General features: G+C 46.7%; 1 protein-coding gene across 2 annotated transcripts in view; it reads left to right on the forward strand.

Annotated features, from left to right (window-relative positions):
* TXNRD1 (thioredoxin reductase 1) overlaps positions 1-5,895 on the forward strand; it is a 125,795-nt gene extending 119,900 nt beyond the window's left edge. The window contains exons 14-15 of one of the 2 annotated variants that reach the window (XR_006601028.1): positions 5,256-5,425; positions 5,658-5,895. Coding sequence is in view for 1 of the 2 variants with exons in the window: in XM_045062252.1 (XP_044918187.1) it covers positions 5,256-5,318 (63 nt within the window). In the remaining variant the exon portion in view is untranslated. Of the gene's footprint in view, positions 1-5,255; positions 5,470-5,657 lie in introns of those variants that run through there. The other variant, XM_045062252.1, reaches the window with a different exon arrangement.
* The last annotated feature ends 13,902 nt before the right edge of the window (positions 5,896-19,797 follow it).

The following is a 19,797-nucleotide window of genomic DNA, read 5'->3' on the forward strand; positions in this document are numbered from 1 at the left end:
TGAAATAGACTGTAGTATGTTTGCGTTTTGTATTTTCAAAACTAAATTAAAATAACCTAAACCTAGATCCCGGAGATTGTCTCCTCTGTCTTTTCCTCAACGTTTTATAGTTTTATGTTCAACATTTAAGTCTGCGACAAATTTAGAGTTAATTTTTGTACAAGAATGTGTGGTTTAGGTTAAGGGTTTTGTTTGTTTATTTGCCTACAGATGTCCCATCACACGACCACCATGTGTTGAATGCAGAGGCTACCTTTCCTCCATTGAATTACTTTTGCACCTACCCAGAATCAGTTGGGTATGTTTGTATAGATCTATTTCTGGGTTCTCTGTTCTCTTTCATTGATCTATGTGTCTATTCCTCTACCAATACCACACACCCTTGACTACTCTGGCTTTATAATAAGTCTTGAAATTGAGTGGGCTGATTCCTCCCACTTTATTCTTCTCTTTCAAAATTATTTTACCTATTCTAGTTCCTTTCCCTTCCCGTATAAAGTTTAGAATAATCTTGTCTATGTCTACAAAAAATCTTGCTGGGAGTATGATAGAAATTGGGTTAAACCTGTATAGCAATTTGGAGAGAATTAACATCCTCGCTATATTGAACCTGCCAATCTATGAACATAGTATGTATGTCTCTTTAGATTTTTTATTTCTCCCTAAATATTTTGTAGTTTTCAGCATACAAGTCCCGTACATGTTTTGTTGATTTACACCTAGATATTTCACCTTTTTGTGAACAACTGTAAATGATACTGTTTTTATAACTTTGATGTCCATCTGTTCATAGTATATAGAAATACAATAATTTTTATACATGGACAATCATGTCCTCTGCAAATATATCCTCTTTTCTAGTCTGTATGCCTTTCATTTCCTTTTGTTGTTGTTGTTGTTGCTGTTGTTGCTGTTGTCTAGACTTCATTGTCTAGACCTTACAGCACTGTGTTGAATAAGAGTAGTGAGAGTAGACACTTTGCCTTCTTCCCAGGCTTAAGGAGAAACATTCAGTCTTTCACCACTAGGTATATTAGCTGTAGGGTGTTTTTTGTAGATGTTCTTTATCAAGTTGAGAAATTGATTCTTTATTCCTATTTTTCTGTGAGTTTTTAACATGAATGGGCATTGAATTTTGTCAATGCTATTTCCGCATCAATTTATATGATCATGTGAATTTTTTTCTTTAGCCTATTAATATGGTGGATTCCATTCATTGGTTTTTCAAATATTGAATCAGCCTCATATCCCTAGGTTATGGCGTACAATTCCTCCTGTATTTAGCTGAATTCTACTTGCTAATATTTCATTATTGATTTTTATGTCTATATTCACAGAGACATTGATCTATAGTTTTCTTTTTTGTACTGTCTTTGTCTGGTTTTGATATCATGGTCATACTCGTGTCATACAGTGAATTGAGAAGTGTTTTCCTGCTTCTTGTATTTTCTGATGGAGAATGTACAGAGATAGTGTTAATTCTTCTTTAAACACTTGGTAGAATTCCAGTAAAACCATCTGGGTCTGGAGACTTCTTTTTTTGGGCGTTTTCAAATTACAAATTCAATTTCCTTAACAGTTGTAGGCATATTCAAATTTTCTAGCTCATATTAAGTGAGTCTTTGCGTTTTTCGAGGAATTGGTCCATTTTATCTAAGTTGTCAAAAAATGTGTTCTCAACAGCTTTTTAAAATTCACTCTCCTCCATTAGTTCCTCTCACATTGAAATAAGATGCTGATTCCCCCCACGCCTTCCCCACACTCATTCAGGTCACAGAGCTGATAAATGACAAAAAACCGTATTCTGTATCTCAACCCAGAGCCTGCATTCTGGACCCTCAGGCAGAGCCCAGGATGAGGCAGGCTCCATGTAAATTCAGTGTTTCAGGGAACCAGCTGGCCTTGGGCATCTCTAAAGTGTCCTGCAGCCCAGGGCTGGAGACCCTCTCAGTCGTAAACCTCCCTGGAGGAAGGGAGGTGGGAGCCCCTTCCTGGAGATCAGATTTGGGAAGAAACTCTGGGGAGCCTGGGCACCACTAGGTGGCGCTCCGAACACACAGTTACCTGCAGCGGCCAGTGGTGGCTCTACGAGGCTCAGTTCGCCAAGCCCGGCCTGTGGGGCATTTTGTTCTTTCTGGGAGATGAACTCTAGAGCCTGGAGCCTGCAAGGGCCCCAGGAGCCCCGGGCTGGTGGAGTTTGCCAACCCTTTCTCAGACTTCCCTGTGGACAGAGGCGTGAAGGCTTGAGAGGGTGGTGCTGGGGGGCGGCTGTGAGGTACAGAAGCACCAAAGAGCAGCTGGAGAGACTACGTCCACACTGAGACAAGGCCGGCCACCCAGAGCCTCTGTCTGCTTAGGAAGCGGTGATAACCCAGAGCTGGGCCCGGCGCCGAGTGCTGAAGAATCCACCTCGTTCCCTTCCGGGCCTGCCTCAACACCCTCCACCAGCTCCAGCCCCCTGCAGCGTCCCACCGACCCCTCCCCCTCATCAAGCATACTCCAAGGCAAGAGTCCTCTGGAGTCAGCTGGAAGGTCCAAGGTAGGTCCCCCCCCCCCCCCCCCGCCCCCTCGCCACAAACCACGTGCCTTGGGAAAGTCTTGCACAGCATCTTTGCTAGATTCTGGACTGGGTCTAAAATCCGACCTGCTCTGCTGTTGCCCTGGGCCAGTTCACCCCTCCTGAGGCAACCTGGTGTTCCCCCGCTGCCGGGAGGTCACCCCACGGATGCCGCACTGAGCGCCGACGTCCCATAGGCACAGCCCACGATGGCCCAGAACTCCGGGGTTCGAGCCGTCCTCCTGCCTCAGCCCCCTAAGTAGCCGGGATGCCAGGCACCCACCACTGCTCCTGGCTGGATTAAGTCCAAGTCCTGAATCAACCCCTCCCAGGCTGTGCCACCTTGGCGAAGCTACTCAACCGTGGCGAGCCTCAGGTTCGGGTCTGTCGCACGCGGATAATAATGGCACTCACCTCACAGTGCTGCGCGGCTTGAATCTGGGTAGATATGCGTGCAGCACAGAGCAAGCACTCGATGGTTGGGTGTTAGCGGCTGTTTATACGGTCTCTCCTGTCGTTAGGTTCTGTGTCCTCCCCAGCCCTCCCTGAAGAGCAGCTACATTCGTTTCCTAGTACTGCTGTAACAAAGGCCCTAAACTTAGTGCCTTCAACAGCGTAGAGTTATTCGGTAACAGTTCCAGAGGCCAGAAGTCTATAATCAAGGGGTTGGTAGAGCTGCATTGTTTCTGGAGGCTTCAGGGGGGAATATCTACTTCCTTGGTTGACCCAGCTTCCAGCCCACATTTCTTTTTCTTTTCTTTTTAATATTTACTTATTTTTCAGAGAGAGAGAGAGGGAGGAAGGGAGGGGGATTTCGAGTGGGGGAGGGGCAGAGAGAGAGGGGGACAGAGGATCCCAAAGCCGGCTCCGCGCTGACAGCACTGATGTGGGGCTCGAACTTACGAACCATGAGATCATGACCTGAGCCCAAATCACACCGAAGTCAGATGCTTAACCACTGAGCCACCCAGACGCCGCGCCCCAGCCACCCACATTTCCTGACTCCCCTTTCTTCCTACCCTTCCTCCTCCTCCTCCTCCTCCCCACCCCTCTTCTTTAATATGTTTGTGATTAATAATAATTCTTCCTGGGGTAAGAAGGAGAAGATTGGAGGTGGGAAAGCTAGCCCACAGTGAGACTTCAGGAGTAAATTTTCATCTAATAGAGTTCAGTAACTTCCCCAAGGGTCGGGCTTCTCTGCCACTCTGTCAGTCCTCAGTACGTATCGTTAGCCAGTGACGGCAACAATGAGGTGTCGGAAAACCGAGGAAGAGCACGGGACAGGAATGAAAATGGGCATCATTTGAAGCCGTAGGTGTGTAAAAATGCCCTGTGCAAAAGATTTTCATCACAGCGTTGCCTGTAACATGGAACAGCTAGAAGAAACAGTGGAGTTTGGTTAAGTAAGCTGTGGTGTATCAGTGAAAAGAAATGCCGTGCTGTTATTTAAAATCATACGGCGACTGTGAAACATGAGGAAAGTTTACAGAATAATATTAGGAGAAAAATTTATGCGTAAAATCATATATATGTGTATACCTGCTGTGATTAAAATCATGTAAGGATTATGTGGGTGTGTAAGAATTAAAATTAGAAAGCCGTCATTAATGAATGGAAATAATTATTTTGTGAGACTGCTGGGGTTTTGAGCAGTTAAAAATACCCTTAAACTCTTCTACAGTGGATGCTATATTTTATTTCTTCAAAAGAACTCTTGCAGTAATTTCTGGACAGGTGAACCAGTTGGTCGCCATTTTCCGGGGACTGCGTGGCGAGCACATTACCCCACCTTCCCTGGTGGTCACCCTGTGATCTTGAGGGTCCCAGCCTTCAGCCCACGGGGTGCGACAGCGCATTTCTATTTTTCACACGGCTGGGATAGTGCTTCTGATGGAGGGTACAAAGCCTGAACCGGCCTTTTCCACAGCTTCCCCCACATCTTTCACTCCATTTTAACAGCACTATAAAGTCAATATATTACCTTTAAAAAGCAGCTGAAAAAGAACCACTTTTTGAAAATACGTCGTAAGGACATTTTTTAATGTTCTCCTGCCGTGTCCTTTGACCCATCTTCTGCCCGTTTTTTTTCCTACCATCTGTTTTTTTTAGAGCTGTGACCTACAAACTTCGGTTATATCAGAATCATGGGGAGGATCCAGTTTTGTTTTGTTTTTTTTTTAAATGTCTGTTTATTTAGAGAGAGAGACAGAGACAGAGAGAGCCAAGCAGGGGAGGAGCAGAGAGAGAAGGAGAGAGAGAATCCCAAGAGCCTCTGCACTGACAGTGAAGACACGGGGCTCGATCTCCCGAACCTTGAGATCATGACCTGAGCCGAAATCAGGAGTCAGCCACTTAACGGACTGAGCCACCCAGGCGCCCTGGGTCCAGTTCTCTAAGATGCAGACTCTTGGGTCTCACTTCCAGAGTCTCTTTAGTCCGGTTCCCGAGTGGGGTCCTTTCTCTGCATTTTTACCACGCTCTCCAGGTGATTGATTGTACTGCATCCTGATTTGAGCAAGAATCACGAGTTCTACTACCCCGGGGCGGTGGGGGCGGGGGGCTCTTGAAAGATGAGCAAAACCCAGAGGGGATAAAGAGAAGAGGCCATCAGAAGGGAATCAACCCTGGGCTTGCCGCTCTCTCATTCAACTGCATGATCAAACACACGAATAAAAAATGACTTGACCTTTCCTTTCAGAACTCCTTGGATGGGAACCTGCACATCCCAGGAGAAACTTTGGCAAAGACTGTGTGCACCTGATCTGGGTCAAAATGAAACAGCCAAGCTGAACACCGTGCCCTTGGAGAATGACAAGTGGAATGTTCTCAGAAGCTGCATTTGAACAACTGATTGGGATCGTGACCGAGGTTAACAGTCCTTTGCAATTTGATAAAGGCATGGGTTTGCATGATGCCGCCATTTTAGTAAGCTTCGTCTGCTCTGCTTAGAATGTATTATTATTAACACATTTCATTGATTCTAAGATGCAGTGCCCACCCCCTCCACACACGTTTTTAGCAGCTGCATAATCGGAATATGTCTTATTGTCTTTGACACAAGGTCATGACATGGTTGTCATTGCCTGACACCTTCTTTCAGAAACCCAGTGCAGCAGCCTTGAGAGAAACGCTTCCTCCTCACGCCATCGATGGCCCGGAGCGCTGACTTTGTGTTGAAAACTATGAACATTGACAACATTGAGTTGAAAAATCACTGAGAAGATTTGGACTCTGGCAGCGTTTTGCGAATGACTTAACCACTTGTTTCCGCTTTTTGCCTCTTTAGGCGCGCCCAAGGGTGACCTGTGATAAATCCACGCAAGTCACGAAATAAATACTTTTGAGGGGCGCCTGGGTGGCTCAGTCGGTTAAGCGTCCGGCTTCATGAGCTCACAGTCCGTGAGTTCGAGCCCCGCGTCGGGCTCTGTGCTGACAGCTCGGAGCCTGGAGCCTGTTTCGGATTCTGTGTCTCCCTCTCTCTCTGCCCCTCCCCCGTTCATGCTCTGTCTCTCTCTGTCTCAAAAATAAATAAACGTTAAAAAAAATTTTTTTTTTAAATAAATACTTTTGAGAAGTCTCAAATAAACATTTTCAGAGATCCGAAAGCATTGCATCATAGTTAATTGGCAGCATTTTTCCCCCTTTCTTCACGGTACATACAATAATCGTGTACTTTTTATAAGTGACGGCATCTTGGACATGGTGGCTTGTAGAAAGAGCTCACACATGTACCTCCCCTTACGTGTCAGGCGTTAAGACTCCCTGCCTGTGAACTCATTCGAATCCTCATTCCTGTTAGGCCCGGTTTACAGATAAGGAAACTGAGGTGCTTAGGAGATGCAGAAACTGAGGTGCAGCCAGAGACAGGTAGAGCTGGGTAGGACCCAGGGCAAGAGGTCAGCTCCAGGGTCGAGGCTCAGACGCTGTACTACAGGATCTCACGTAGAAGTGTGTAAGTTTGTCATGTGTCAAATACCTGCTGAAGGCTTTTCAACCAGACTTGTATTCTAGCGAGCGTAGTATTGATCAGGGGGGAGAGTGTGCCAACACAAGGTGCCAGCATGTTGCAAAGACAAGGTCAGTCCTGTGGCCGGCAAAAGGGCAGCAAAAGTAGCCAGGATCAAGGTTATTTCTCACCTGAACTCCCCAGCAGGCACTGCCTCGCTGTACAGGGACACCTCACGTCGGAAAGGTTCTCGGGGTTTCTCATTGTGTTCTATGGAGCATTGAAAGAAGCAGAAACAAAAGTTATTTGGCTACTCATCGTTTTCCGTAGCTTTGGATTAAAATGGGTGTGAATCTTTTTTAACGTTTGTTTATTTGAGAGAGATATAGAGCAAGTGAGGGAGGGGCAGAAAGAGCGGGAGAAAGAGAATCCCAAGCAGGCACCGAGCTGTCAGCACAGAGCCCGATGTGGGGCTCGAACTCACCAACTATGAGATCATGACCTGAGCCGAGACCAAGAGTTGGACACTTAACCCACTGAGCCACCCAGGCGCCCCGAAATGGGTGTGAATTTAATGATCAATTTTGTACAGACATTGGCTGTCTTTGCCAGGGGAAGAGGCACTCCCAGTTCTGAAGGACTGAATTCAGGCTTAAACTATTATCCTTCAAGAAGGAGAAAATGGACCAATTAAGACAAAAGGTAAAAATGTGGGTTCAGTGTTGACCTCATGGTAAAGCCTTGCTCCCAAGTTTACTTCATTTAGCAGATTTCCTTAAAAGCCTGAACTAGCGCACATTTTCTTTTCTTTTCTTTTTACCACACATGACAGAATTGATGTGATGACAATGAAACATGAGATATGAATGGAGTTGATTGTGGGGACTGAATCTTTGGAGGCTCGGTTCATTTAAAGATGCCAAAAGTTACAATCTTGCTAATAAAACAGGAACAAAAGAATCAGTCATCTTTGTTCATGGAAAATGTCTTTGGAAAACTGTTTTTTTATCCCAAGGTAAAAACAGCCCCCAAAAGAAAGCAGGATCAAAGACCCAGAAAGTCCAGCATCTGACCCAAGCTTCTTACTTGCTCAGCGAGAAGATGGTTATAGAGTCTCCCTGGACGGGAACCTCCAGGAGGAGCACGGGACTTCATCCCTGCCAGCACTTTCTTCTCTGACTTCCCCGCCATCTGCCTTCTGCACCCACACGTTTGGGAGCATCTGAATTCTCAAAATATCATGAGAAGAAATTGCCCAGGTCCTGAATGTGCTCTGCAGCACGAACTCTTGTCAATTCAGCCCAAGTTTTCTGGATTTTACAGCTTCGGTACTTCAACATTGCATTCATTGCCTGAAAAAAAGGGTAGAAAATTTTAGGAAACTTTTATAAGCAATTTTAAGCATTATTTTTGTATTAAATCAAATGCAGCTGTGTGACGGAGAAAAATGTGAAATCTGGGTGAATTTGAAAGAGGAAATTAAAAAGAGCAGATACAGTTCTGGCTCTCTGGTCAGCTTCAGACTAGACCCCCAAGCCCCCGGGGTTCTTCTACCCTGAGGGACACTGATGTGGAAAAGTTTGAGAAACTCTGCTTTACAAAGAGTCCCTTGAGCCTCATGGCCATTGGGCTTTAAGCAGAAAAATGTACCCGGTTCCTTCTGTCCTGGGCTGCCTTCCATTGCTGTCCACCCATGACCATGGTCTGCCCATTGGTGGGCACTGGGAGTTGAGGGCTCCCTTGGCAGAATGTTCCCTGCAGTTTCATCCCAGGAGCCCATGTTGTGTGGTTTTCGAAGCTAAATTAGAGATCACCCTTCAAGTTCCTTCTTCTGCTCCGTCCCATCTGGTTTTGGTGTAGTAAGGGGTTAGAGCTGTGATGGGCGCCGTCTGGGAGGCCAGCAAGAGCACCTGGAAAAACCAACAGAACCCACACCTATTTGTATAGACAGGATGGAATCTTTGCAAATCTTTGAATAACATTTTCCCCGTTGTATTGGGCTTCATGAAGGGAACACATCTCCGTGTATTTTAATATTCATTCGTTCATTCAGTAAAATTTTTGAGCTGCCTTAGGCGTGAGGAATACAGCCACAAAAAAACCAGATAAAAATCCCTGCCTTTATGCAGCGTATGTGCCAAAGTGGGGAGAGAGATCATTTTAAAAATGATAAAAGTATCTGGAGTCATGGTGATCTATAAAGAAAAATGAGGGAAGAGGGAGGGGAGCTTGTGTGTGCTAATGGGTACGTGGCAGTAGTAAAGAGGATGATCAAATACCGCTGAGCAGGTGACATTTGAGGGGCAAAACAACTGAAGCATTTGGATCTGTTGCTTTGAAGGGACAGCCTGTCATGTTGCCTGATGGGTCGGATACAGGGTCTGAGAGAAGGAGGGAAATTGAGGATGGTTCCAAAGTGCGATAGGCGGCATCCGGTGACCCCCACCTCCTGATGCTCGTGTCCGTGTAGTTCCCCTTCTCTTGATTCGAGATGGACCCTGTCACTTGTTTCTAATGAATAGAATACGGCAGAGTTGATGAGATGTCGCTTCTGTGATTAGGTTACAGAAGGTTGACTTCCTCTATTAGCAGTTTCTGTCTGTTGTCTTCTGTGCGTGCACACGTCAACGAAACAGAGTGCCTCCCTGGAGAGGTCCACATGGCAAGGACCTGGGGGTGGCCCCTGACCAACAGCCAGGAAGGAACTGGGGTCCTCAGCCCAACAACTCATGAAGAATCGAATTCTGGCAACAGCCATATGAGCTTGGAGGGGGTCCTTCCCGGGCTGAGCTTTGAGATGAGCTCACAGCACCTACTGACACTGATATCAGCCTATGAACCCACCCGACAGCAAGGGCTCCTCCAAGCCCTGTCGAGATCCCTCAGCCACGGGGACTGGGTGATAATACAAGTGGGTTTCAAGCTGTTAACTCTGGGGATAATTGGTTATGCAGTTCTATACATAACTAATAACCACAAGGTTTTTGATTTGGGCAACTGGAAGAATAAAATTACCATTTAGCATATCATAAGATGAGCATAGATAGAAGGGCTTTTTGGTGGGGAAATAGAAAATTTGGTCATGCATATGTACAATACACACACATTTCTGTTTCTGTTGATAACGTGGTGGTGAATTTTTCAAATGGTAGTTAGCTACCAATATATATGCTCTCAATGTTCTCTGACGAACCACTTTAAAAAATGTTAATTAATGCATCTTCAAAAATCAGATTCTATAACAATTTTAGTCGCAATTATTTCTAGAAACTGAGAACATCAAATACAGTACCAATCCATTAATTCTGATGTCTCACTTTTAGAATTTATTGATTTTTTTTTTTTTTTTTACAGTTTGCACAAAAACCGGGATAAAATTTATCTTTATATATCTATGAGGAGAAGAGTTACCGGAGCAAATTGACATACCAGTGATTTAAAAGCAAGAATGTTTAGTTTTTTAATTTTTTTTAACGTTTTTATTTATTTTTGAGACAGAGAGAGACAGAGCATGAACAGGGGAGGGTCAGCGAGAGGGAGACACAGAATCGGAAACAGGCTCCAGGCTCTGAGCTGTCAGCACAGAGCCCGACGCGGGGCTTGAACTCACGGACCGCGAGATCATGACCTTAACCGACTGAGCCACCCAGGCGCCCCAAGAATGTTTAGTTTTTAGCATTTAAGAAGGATTTATTTACACGCTCACAAAGTCACTCACTGTAAGAAGTTTGCTCAACCTACTGAGGCTTTGAGTTAAGATAGCTTCCTTGGAGACCAAAATTAAAGTATGAAGCCAAGAGAAACCGAAATTGGCAGACAGTGGTGATTGGTTGGATGTAAAGTCAGGAAGAAGGGACCACGCAGACACTGTATGATGCACATTCTCTCCCTCATCCTTCTCGCCCAAAGAGCACCATTTTGGTTCTGACATCATGTGGTCAGAGAGGTCTGGTTTTCACACGATCCCAGAAGGTAAATCGCCATTAATCTCGACCACTCTAATGAGTCCCTTCCCTTTGCCCATGGCTGGTTTAGGATGGGCATGTGACACAGTCATGGTCAGTGAGATGTGAAGGAACTCTCCACTGGGGTAGCTCTGTAGAGAGTTTTTTTGCTCTCTAAAAGAGAATGTTGAGGGAAACTTTCTTTTCTGCCTCTGGGCACTGGTGTCTGCTTGTGTTACTTGGAACCAGGCTGAGAGATCCAGCCAACAGGCCGAGGGTGGCCAAATGGAAAGACAGAGGAACTTGGATTCTTGATGCTGACGGCGAACCACCCCATCAACCAATCCCGGAACTGCCACGTTTGGTGGCCGGTTATTTTATATGAGATGGGACACGTCATAACGGCGTAAGCCATTTTGAGTTGGGTTTTCGGTTCCTCGCTGCTAAAAACATTCTGAGACGAGAAAATTCTAGGAAAAGGCCTAGTTTTCTGGTTTGGTCGGTGGATTCATTTACCCGAAAGGGAATTCAGAAGGAGAAGGCGGCTGGGCTGGGATATGGGGAGAAATGGTTACCTGGGCTCAGGTCATGCGTAGTGAGAGGTGCCCTGTGGGACACTCAGGTGAGGACATCTGCGGAAGGACTGATGTGCAGATCTGGAGGTGAGGAGTGAGTTCTGAGCGGAGGTAGGGCGTGGGAGTCCTCATGGAGAACAGAGGCGATGGTTACAACACAGTCTTTGGCTTGTTCTTCCAGCCAAGCTTTATCTCTTAATGCCTGTGTAACCGGGGGCGGGGCACTCGACTTTTGAAAACTTCCATTTCCTCATTTGTAAAACGGAAAATGCTTTGTCTCAGTGTTGCCAAAGTAGGAATTCTTACCTGGACGTGGCAGAGACAATGCCAGATCTTCACTGGACCTGTTTTCCCTTCCTTTTGGGCCCATGAGCAAACCGCATGTCCCAGCATCCCCTGCTTTTAGGTGCGGTCACATGGGCCATATGGGTCACACGTGATGCTGTTTCTTCCTTCACCTGCCCTCTGGATGCAGAGAACCCCGGAAAGGCCTTGAGCCTCCAGAGGAGAGTGGAAGGGGCCTGGGCCTCTGAGTGACTTTGTGGAGAATCCCCAATCCCCAGTCGCTTATTGGACTAGCACATGAGCAAACAACAAAGCAAAACAAGCAAAAAAAATCACCCGTGACCGTGTTGTTTCTGCAGCGGCTACCATTCTTTACCCTGACTCGCATCCGCAGCGTTTCCCCACGTCTGATACACAAGACGTCTTAGGTGGTGTCCAGCTTTAAATTTTGATTTGTTGCTCATTTGTTTAAAGGTATTAGGAAAAAAATACACATATACGTAAAACGAGCCCATCAGCCTTATGATCGCAGAGAGGTTATTGCCTGAGACGAGGGCCGGTTTAATTTGTTAAAGAAAAATGTCGAGCTGATAACAGAACAGGTGTTAGGTGGCCATGGCAAAAATTGTCCCGGTGACACGCCCACTCATGCTGCCTGATTTCGCGAGGTTGTTGGGCCGAAATGACGTGATGTGTGGAAAGTACCTCTCCCTGGCACGGAGGAAGGATGTGATACGTGGGAGCTCTTATCTTGTTAGCGGTCAAACCTGCGTTACGGGATTTATGTCACTGCGTTGCGTGTTCGCTGTTTGGTCATCACCATCACTAACTCTGAGCTCTTCGAGGATGGAGATCTGTTTTATTCCGCTCAGAGCCTCTCGCAGTAGTTCAGCGCCTGGCACCTCATGGAAAACCAATAAACGGAGGCTGAGGGTTGATGACCTGGGGGCATGACCCCTTTTCCATCGTCGCTAGGATTACAAGTTTGAATGTAGCCACCCCTTGCAGACGAGACCTGTGTCTGACCCAGGGTTGGGTCCCACCACCCAGCACAGTACCTGGCACATAGTTAGAGCTCAAGAACTATTTGTCCGGGTGCCTGGGCGGCTGAGTCGGTTAAGCATCCAACTTCGGCTCAGGTCATGATCTCACGGTTCGTGGGGTTCAAGCCCCATGTCGGGCTCTGGGACGACAGCTCAGAGCCTGGAGCCTGCTTGGGATTCTGTGTCTGCTCCGTCTCTCAAAAATAAATAAATGTTAAAAAATGATTAAGAAAGGAAATATTTGTTGGGGAGGAACATACTGATTTTTTAAATGTTTATTTTTGAGAAGGGGGGGAGAGGCAGAGAGAGAGAGGGAGACAGAGGATCCAAAGCAGGCTCTGTGCTGACAGTGGAGAGCTGGATGTGGGGGCCCGAACTCCACAAACCGAGAGATCATGACCTGAGCCAAAGTCGGACGCTTAACCGACTGAGCCACCCCGGTGCCCCAGGAGCATGTTGATTTTAGTCACTCTCATAGACTCCTACAATGAGCCCAGAGAACAATACGTCTCAGCTAAAGATAAGGAAAGAAAAGTCTGGAGAAGCAGAGTGACCCAAAAAGACCACAGAGGTACAGGAATGTGCAGTGGGGCCTTTGAAAGTCACGTGGGATGTGGAACAATTCTTCATTGTGCGACACTGTCCTAAGCGTTGCAGGCCATCTAGTATCTCTGCTTAATGCCCATTCGTGTCCACGGTGGCCCTGGTCATTGCGATCATCAAATATGTTCTGACGGATGTCCAAGACCCCCCATGGGGAACAGTGCCCCTACTGGTCCAACCCCCGCTCCCAAATGGATTGGAAACTAAGACACAGGGAGGGAGAGAGAGGCTTGCCAAAATACCAGAGCCAGGATTTGGGCACAAATCTCTGACATCGCACTAATAATCTTCTTCCAGTCACTGGCGCTATGACTGATTCAGATCAAAAAGTGAGCTCCAGGAGGGAGCAGGGCTTTGGGGTTGGTCAAAGTGGTGCTGAGGTTTCTCTCACTAGCCAATAAGGAGTGGGTCCCCTGGGACTCCCCGTATCCTGACCCCTGTCCCTTCTACCCTCCCCCAGCAGCTCAGTCTCGTCTGGGGAGGAGAACAGCATGTGGAGCGGGGAGAGTGGCAGAGAGAAATCTGCCCCCCGCCCCCGAGGAAAAAGCTGGCTCTCCCTCCTAATAAAACGGAGATGAGTGTGTGTATTTTAAAGCAAATAAATGTTTCAGAACCCGAGAAGGGAGATGTTAATGGCTCCATTCGAATTCCGTGGAATTTATTTGCCGTCGGGGCCGGACTTTCTGAGAAGCGTGGTTCAATCAAGGTTAGACATGAAAGGGAGCTCTTGTGGGCTGAGTGGACACAAAGTCAATCCGCGAGCCTTTCACCTCCCGCGCATTTCTTAATTAGATCTCCGAACCTACAGCTGCCCCTGGCTGGCACACACAGACACGTTAGCTTTTTCTTGAGCTTTCTGGCTTTTTCCATGTTGGAAAGATGATCTTTTCAAATTCGTTTTCACCAGCAGCACCCGGACGACCAGCGAGGCCTTAAGCACCCGGGCTGCCCTGTGTGTTTGCAGCCTCCTCATTGAAGGAGTGCCCATCACCCAGCAGTGAGAAGTTTGGCTTGGCCTTTCCAAGTGATTATTTAAAAAAAAATTTTTTTAACGTTTATTTATTTTTGAGACAGAGAGAGACAGAGCATGAGCGGGGGAGGGACAGAGAGAGAAGGAGACACAGAATCGGAAGCAGGCTCCAGGCTCTGAGCCATCAGCCCAGAGCCTGACGCGGGGCTCGAACTCGCGGACCGCGAGATCGTCACCTGAGCTGAAGTCGGACGCTTAATCGACTGAGCCACCCAGGCGCCCCTCCAAGTGATTATTTTAAACAATGTGTGGTGTTTACGAAAGTGTGACTGGGAATAGAGATTCATAATGAATGGCTCCGGCAATAATTACTTATTTTCTATATTTATCGAAAATGACTACGTACAGTATTGCTGTTTTCCCTGAGGAGAAAAATGCGGAAATTATCACCACTCTTTATCAGCTCTCCTAGTTTAGTGACTAGCATTTTCCGTTTTTTAATTACTAGAGCAAAGAGAGGATGTTTGCCCTCACTAGCTGGCTCTAGTGTCGTTACGACTGCATTCGCACATTAATATCAGTAACTTAGTGTGCAGAGAACAAACAGGAGGTAGGTTTTTGGCCTTCATGTGGGACCGCTCAGCTGTTAGCCTATGACACAACACAACTTGGGGTCGAAACAGTTTGTCCCCAGATGCCTCAAATGGTGTGGAGTTCGATGGGAACCACCTCTCTTAACAAAGGAGATGAATACCAACAGCACATGTTCATTTATGTTCAGTGAGATACTGGTAAATGTTTAAAAACCAGCTTTCAAGGTGTAAAAATCCCCGGGGTATCGTACTGGCCGATTTCTGCAGAGTAAATACTCCCATCCTGGCAGATTAAAAAAAAATTTTTTTTAAAACATTTTTATTTCCGAGAGACGGAAGGAGACAGAGCATGAGCGGGGGAGGGGCAGAGAGAGAGGGAGACACAGAATCCGAAGCAGGCTCCAGGCTCCGAGCTGTCAGTACGGAGCCCGACGCGGGGCTCAGATCCACGAACTGTGAGATCGTGACCTGAGCTGAAGTCGGATGCTTAACCGAGTGAGCCATCCAGGAGCCCCCGATCCTGGCGGGTTTTAAGATTTCACAGCACATGCATTTGGGAAGAGATGTGTGCAGACGCCCCTGGCGAGCTGCTTTGAGCTGGCTCTGGCACACCACTGCGTCTAGATTATATCTGACATAGGTTTATTGAGAGCGTACTATGTGCCAGGCACTGTCCTAAGCCGAAGTGACAGCAGCGAACCAAACAGACAAAGCCCCTGCCCTGATAGAGTGTGGATTGAGTAGGAGAGACAGACAGTAGACAAACGAGCTAACCAGCCGAGCAGGTAACGTGCTGTCAGGAGGGAGGAGTGAAAATGAAGTAGAATGAGAGGGGGCGTTGAGACAAGTGGGGCTTTTGCACACAGCAGACGGCATGGCCTCTCTAAGAGGTGCCGAGAGCACAGACTTAGTCAAGTGAAGGAGTGAGTCCGTGAGGGTGCCTGGGAAAAGAACATTCTAGGGAAAGGGGAAAATGAGCGAAAAGTCAACGAGGTGGCAGGCGGGAGGTGGCTTGGGTGTCTGGGGGTTGCATTTAGTCTCTTTCTGAAGGTCTTGAGAGCTGGGAGGCCTGGGGTTGTCTTCTTTCTAGGACGCGGATGTATTTCTGGCCGTGGTCGATGGAAGCAAAATCGCCCTAAAGTAAAGAAAGGTTGGAGACTGGGAGTGACCCACGATTCTCTCTCCCTCCCGAGTGCAAAGGCTTTGTGGTGGGACGTATGCTATCCTAGCTTTTACTCTCGTGTCTGCCACGCCTCCGGCTCCTCCAGTGTCCTCATACAGATCGAGTCCCGATCCCCTCATTCCTCTCTCGTCCAAGCTTATGCCCCAGCCTAGAATGGCATTCCACAGGGGAAGGGTTGGTTCCCTGCTGGTTTCCCATCTCCCAGAACAGTGCTGCCCCCCCCTCCCGCCCCTTCCCCTGTTCTCCCCATCAACATTCAGTAAATATTGAATAAATTAACACAAGAAGGTGCCAGCATCTGATTAGTTCATTAGGCTTTCCAGTGAGGTCTTGCCTGAGCTGTTAACCCACACCCTCAACGTTTCCTATCCCTCTGCCGGCCAATTTCATCCACCCCTCAGCACCTACACAATTACCGGAGAAGAGGCACTCATAAACATGCATCGAATGATTGCAAGCATGGATATTATTTTACTCTAAATGACTAATTTTTATTCTAAATTTCTTCTATTCCTCTTTCATATAATGGATAGGACACATCCTATTGATTTAAAAAAACAACTGTGTGTGCAGGGAGGTAAAATCGTCTATGAATTTCATTGCAGCACAGTGAAGGAAGCATTAACATCTTTTGTTCTATAAAGGGGCTGCTGGGCTGACGGGTGTGAGAAGTATTGGGGTAGACAGAATGACATCGGGCCCTGGGGGGTCACCTTGAGCATCTCTGATGCTACGAGACAACTCTGGGCAGACCAAGGGCAGCCCTGAGGACCTTGGGATACTGCTGGTGTCTTCAATGACACACACATCTGGGGAAAAGGCAGGCCTTCCTTCCCGGGCGCCTGCCGTGAACATGAGCTGGAATTAGGAGAGAGGGCTGTTTCATTTCCACTGCTCTCAGAACCTCTTCAGGAATGCAGAGAGTGGGGGTTTGAAGTGAGCGTCTCACTTCATGACGCGTTTGATGTTTAACGCACAGAGAAAGTACAAAGTCAGAGAGGTGACCCAAGAAGTGAGAGTCTTTTCCTTGTGGGAGCAAAGTCTTGCTGGGTTTAAACACGGATCAGTCTGCCTCCACGCTAATAATGAGATTGGGAAATATATTGACATTGCAGGTGTTTTAAGTGCAAAGATAAAACAGGCGTTTCTTTTTATCTGTTCATCAGTGACTCGACAAGGCTCCCAGCTCAAGAGATTTGGTTTTATTTATGTATTTATATATGTGTGTATGTATTTTTTGTTCCATGCAGACTTCTAAGGGAAAAATTCTTGGCAACACCTAATCTCTAAAAATAGGTAACTGGCAGCTCGGTGTTGGAAAGTGACATTAAGGACTGTGATTGTGGGGATTGTTGGCTCTGTCCCCCATACCCTACAGTTGAGGTTGGAATGGTCATCTCTGTGTTAGAGGCAAGAAAACCAGGCTCTGGGAGGTGCATGAATTTACCTAGCCCAGCCTTCTGGTAAGAGGGTCCCTGGGCTCAAACACGGGATTTCTCGCTCAGAGACTGCTAAAAATTTGATGAGGAGTTAACAATAGAAGGCAGGAACCACACCGTAGAAGTCAGGGTTCTCCGGAGAAACAGAACCAACAGGATGTGTATACATATATACCTAGAGAGAGAGATTTTATGCTAAGGAATTGGCTCATAGGATTATGGCGGCCTGGCAAGTCCGAACTCTGCACTGTGGGCTGGCGAGCAGAAGCGTGGGGAAGAGCTGCAGGTCAGCTCCAAAGGCAGTCTGCTGGCAGCATCCCATCTTGCTTGGGGGAGGTTAGTCTTCTAGTAAGGCCTTCAACTGATTAGGCGAGGCCCATCCTCATTATAAAGGGTAATCTGCTTTACTCAAAGTCCACTCTTCTAAAAAAGACCTTCACGGAAACATCCAGAGTGTTTGACCATAACATCTGGGCACTGTGGCTCAGCCACAGTGACACAGTAAAGGAACCATTACACATATATTCATTTTTAAATACATTTCTTTTTTTTTTAAGTTTAGTTATTTATTTTGAGAGAGAGAGAGAGAGAGACAGAGAGAGAGAGAGATAGTGTGTGTGTGTGTGTGTGTGTGTGTGTGTGTAAGGAGGGAAGGGGCAGAGAGAGAGGAAGAGAGAATCCTAAGCAGGCTCCGCACTGACAGCATGGAGCCCGACATGGGGCTCGATCCCACAAACCATGAGATCATGACCTGAGCTGAAATCAAGTCGGACGCTTAACTGACTGAGCCACCCAGGTGCCCCAGATACATTTCTCAATGATAGCAAATACAGTACGTATTCAATATAGAAATTTCAAAATGGAAAAAAATATAAAAAAGGAAAAAGTATTCAATCCACTAGGGCCCATTGGGATGGATATTGCCTAACACCTTAATTCTAGGCATATGGACATTATGAGAAATATGTTTTCATCCCCCTATGTGATAGATGTCATTTCACAGTAATGTTTTACATCCAATTCTTTTCATTTAGCAAGACTCCATGAATTTTTTCCCCAGCTTAATAAATATTCTTCCATATCCTGATTTTTTATATAAATTTTTTTAAGTTTATTTATTTTGAAAGAGAGACAGAGAGCACAAGTGAGTGGGAGGGGCAGAGAGAGAGGGAGAGAGACTCTTAAGCAGACTCCACACTGCCGGTGCAGAGCCCCATGTGGGGCCCAAACCCATGAGATCATGACCTGAGCTGAAATCAAGAGTGAGACGCTCAACCGATTGAGCCACCCAGGTGCCCCCATATCCTGATTTTTAATGATGCCACAGCAGGTCTGCCTCATGATGGCTACAAGGAATGGCTTCCCCTTCTGCTCAAAGGCCTTTCTCCTTTGTTTCTGATAATAGTAGTTGGTTCAGGTGGTGCTAAGTCTTATCTCTTGTCCCAATGTAAAGGCATAAAACAAAGTTGCAAATATCAAAATTACTTTTCTCCAGGTTCCTTTATAGGCGCTTTATAGGTCTAGGGCTATTGGAGGCCATTTTTATCAATTCTTAGACTTGATCCTAAGAATGAAGCCAGTATAGAGGAAAGCAAAGTAGAGAAATGAAGAAAAACAGACTTCTGATTACATTCTTTGAACACCCGGATCCAACCATGCCTGAAGCTACTCTCCTATACTTTTCAGCTATGGAAGATAATAAATCCCTCTTCTTTTGCGTAAGCCAGTGGAGTTTGATTCTGTCACTTTCCCCTAAAAGAGTTCCATCCGATATGGCATCATTCTAACTGACATGCACTCAGTACGTGAGTGTATTTTTTTGTTTTTGTTTTTGTTTTTGTTTTTGTTTTGATAATTTACCCATGGTGGGCAAGATGTTGTGAGGGGATTTGGAGATTGCAAGCTGACTAAGGTGTACTTTCTGATCTTGGGAAACCTGTGATCCTCTGATCCAATAATTGTGGCCAAGTGCATTTTAAACGTCTACAGGGACGTAAATTCCAACAGCTTATGGGGATCAGGACAGGCTTCCAGAGGAATAAGCACTTGACGCTGACCTTGAAGGAGAGCATGATAGGATTTCAAATTCCTAAATCTAAAAGGGTCTGAAAGAACCTAGGTGGCTTGGTCCTGAAGCACAGCTTTAATGAATGGTCTGGGGAGCTTATTAAAATGCTATTTTTGACTCAGTAAGCCTAGGGTGGAGCATTTCTGCATTTCTGATGAGTTCCCACATGTAGTGGCCCCCCTGGTCCACAGGCCGCACCAGGAGTAGGGAAGGTCTGGTCCTTGGCCCGCCCCTCCAGCTTCACCCCACACCAGGCCTCTACCTGACCCAGGACCCACCTCAGAAAGCTTCCGTGTGTCCTGGGAACACACACAGCTCTGGCCTGGCTCCAGGCCTGCGGCCCGCCGGACCCTCTGCCTGACTGCTCCTTTCCGCACTCCCACACACAGGGCTTCTCTCGACTCTCCGCCTAGCGGCCCACACCTCAAACAGGCCATCGGCCACTGGGGCCCTTACTGTTTCACGTGCCACGTGTCCCAGTGGAGGCATAAAATGGTACTTACAGGGCAGGGCTCCCTGGACTACACGGATAAGCAAAAAGTTGAGGGGCTCCACGTCTCATCTACGTGTAATATGTTCCCGGCACAGGGC

The sequence above is a fragment of the Felis catus genome, chromosome B4 (genome assembly GCF_018350175.1).
Source record: "Felis catus isolate Fca126 chromosome B4, F.catus_Fca126_mat1.0, whole genome shotgun sequence".
In the NCBI taxonomy this organism is placed as follows: Eukaryota; Metazoa; Chordata; class Mammalia; order Carnivora; family Felidae; genus Felis; species Felis catus.